The sequence below is a fragment of the Ciona intestinalis genome, unplaced genomic scaffold (assembly GCF_000224145.3).
Source record: "Ciona intestinalis unplaced genomic scaffold, KH HT000028.2, whole genome shotgun sequence".
In the NCBI taxonomy this organism is placed as follows: Eukaryota; Metazoa; Chordata; class Ascidiacea; order Phlebobranchia; family Cionidae; genus Ciona; species Ciona intestinalis.
The window spans coordinates 14687-16859 of NW_004190350.2; the positions used below are offsets into that span (position 1 = coordinate 14687).

A 2173-nucleotide genomic window follows, 5' to 3' on the forward strand; every position below is an offset into this window, starting at 1 on the left:
CTGCTGTAGATGTCTATACAACGAGCAGAGCAAAATATATTGCATTCACCATATTAATCAACGAGGTTCCCTCCACTTAACAACTAAAATTGTAACTAAATTTTAACAATGTCAGTGTTACCCCAGATTTTTTGTCCAAAATCATAATACAGAACACCTATATTATTACACACAGCCCTACCTTGCAATTAGCTTTATCGGCCTCCTCCTGGTAGCGATACTTTTCCCCCGTGGCCGCGTGCCGAGCGGAGTTTAGCTCCCGTGTCTTAGATTGTAACTCCCCTATCAACCGCTCCTGTTGTTGAATCAACTCCTTGTCGTTGCTCAGTTCTTCTTCTAGTTTACGAAGCAGAGATTGGCTCGTTCTTTCCACCTTTCGAATAATTTAAATATTTTTGAAGTTAATTTTTTTTAAATGCTATTTTAAGATTAGTTTTTATTGGGTATTTTTTTTGTTAGAATTGTAATTTAATTTTTTTAGAATTGAATTTAAAAAAAACATATATTATGCAGTCAGAGCCCAGGGCATGGTAAACTTATATTCTGGCATAAAATTACTTTTATTGAAAAACCTTTAATTGAAACATCTTTAATTTGGTTAAACCAAATATCAGTTAATATAATTTATAATCTCACAAAATTATTTAATTTCTAATTAATTTGAAATGAAATTTTAAATTTTATACAAAATTTATTAACAAAGAACTTTGTCAATATATAATCAATATATAAATTTATAAATCTCACAGAAAGTTAATTTTCAATAAAAAACTGATATAACTTTAAAATGTTTAAACTAAGATATCAATGAAATATTTATAAATCTCCCACAATCCACCTCTTCAACCATTCTGTTGCTTTTCTTCAGCCTGGTTTGTGACACGGATAATTGTTGTTGTACGCGCTCGTAATTGACGGCGATCGATCGCTTCTGTTTCTCCAAGCATTCAATCTGGTGTTGCAACGCCCTTTTCCTGTTTGGAATATCACCCACAAAGTTACATACAAGGTAACTCAAAAAAATAAAAACGAGGTGTATGAAACAGAATACCCTTGTTATAGCGACTGTCGTTTCTCCGCCACGCGAGGATAAATAAGTTACATTCATTCATTTATTTATCTAAATTTATTTTAAGATAAATGGTTTAAATCGCTAAAATGGGAAAAAAATGTTTAAATTGCTAAAATGAAAAAATAAAAAAATTATTTAATTTTATTTTTGAAATATTTAATTAGGATTTAAAGAGGGGCTTGGACCCGTCAACCCCCATTGTATCCGGCTCTGACTAACAGGGTAAAGAATTATACGGGTTATAAGTTATAAACCTAATATCCCATTCACTGGTTTGTTTCTCATGTTCCACAATAACGGATCTTTTTTCTTTCAACTCTGCGTTCATTCGTTCGACTTCCAGTGTCAACTCTTTCTCTTTTTCAGCGGAACTTTGGTTCTTTTTTGATCGGTGACGAATCATTTTCTCGTGAGATTCCTAAAAAGTATTTTTAGCTAAAAACTTTTTACCAGACGGGTAATTTTGAAATTTAAGGGTTTTTTTAAGGATCAGTCTTGATCTTTATTTTTGGGAATTATGGTTCCTTCAAAAAGCATTTTCTAAATACTTTAAAAAACTGGTATAGCCTTTTGCATTAAATATAAAGATTGTTAACCCAAAACTTAATTAACCTTTAAATTCTTGAGTTGGCCTTTCAAGTTATCAAGTTGGATCTCGTATTGTGATGCCACACTTTTCTGCCCCGTTTCATAACTTTCCAACTGGTGTTTAAGGACGCCAACTTCTTGGTGTTTCTGATCCAACAACGACCTAATGTTACAAATCATTTGTTTTTATTTCAAACGTGTGCTTTTGGTCCAGTAATTATCTAACGTTACAAACCAGTTTTAACACCTCACCATTTCACAACCATTTTCGAATGGGTTACGGGCTACGGCTTGTAACTTTCTCACATCAAAGTTCACAACTATTCAATTATGCTGGTTAAATGTGAAATCAAAAAAGCAGTGACAGCAGGGTTAAAAACGAATGGCAATCCACCAGTAACTATCCCCCTACCTCGCATGTGATAGTTCTTGCTCCCTGATAGCCAAGCAATCCTGGGAAGCAACAAGCTCTGATTCCCATTCTATTTTCTTATTTCGAACCTGTATAAAACA

At 33.1% G+C, this 2173-nt stretch overlaps 1 protein-coding gene across 1 annotated transcript in view; it reads right to left on the reverse strand.

Moving 5' to 3' along the window:
* The window catches only part of LOC108950157 (deuterosome assembly protein 1-like), a 4747-nt gene extending 2580 nt beyond the window's left edge, over positions 1 to 2167 (reverse strand). The window contains exons 1-5 of the mRNA XM_026837860.1: positions 2073 to 2167; positions 1685 to 1823; positions 1327 to 1490; positions 839 to 974; positions 182 to 373 (exon numbers count right to left, since the gene is read on the reverse strand). Of these exons, the coding sequence (XP_026693661.1) occupies positions 182 to 373; positions 839 to 974; positions 1327 to 1475 (477 nt within the window). The 5' untranslated portion in view covers positions 1476 to 1490; positions 1685 to 1823; positions 2073 to 2167. The remainder of the gene's footprint in view (positions 1 to 181; positions 374 to 838; positions 975 to 1326; positions 1491 to 1684; positions 1824 to 2072) is intronic.
* Between the last annotated feature and the right edge of the window lie 6 nt (positions 2168 to 2173).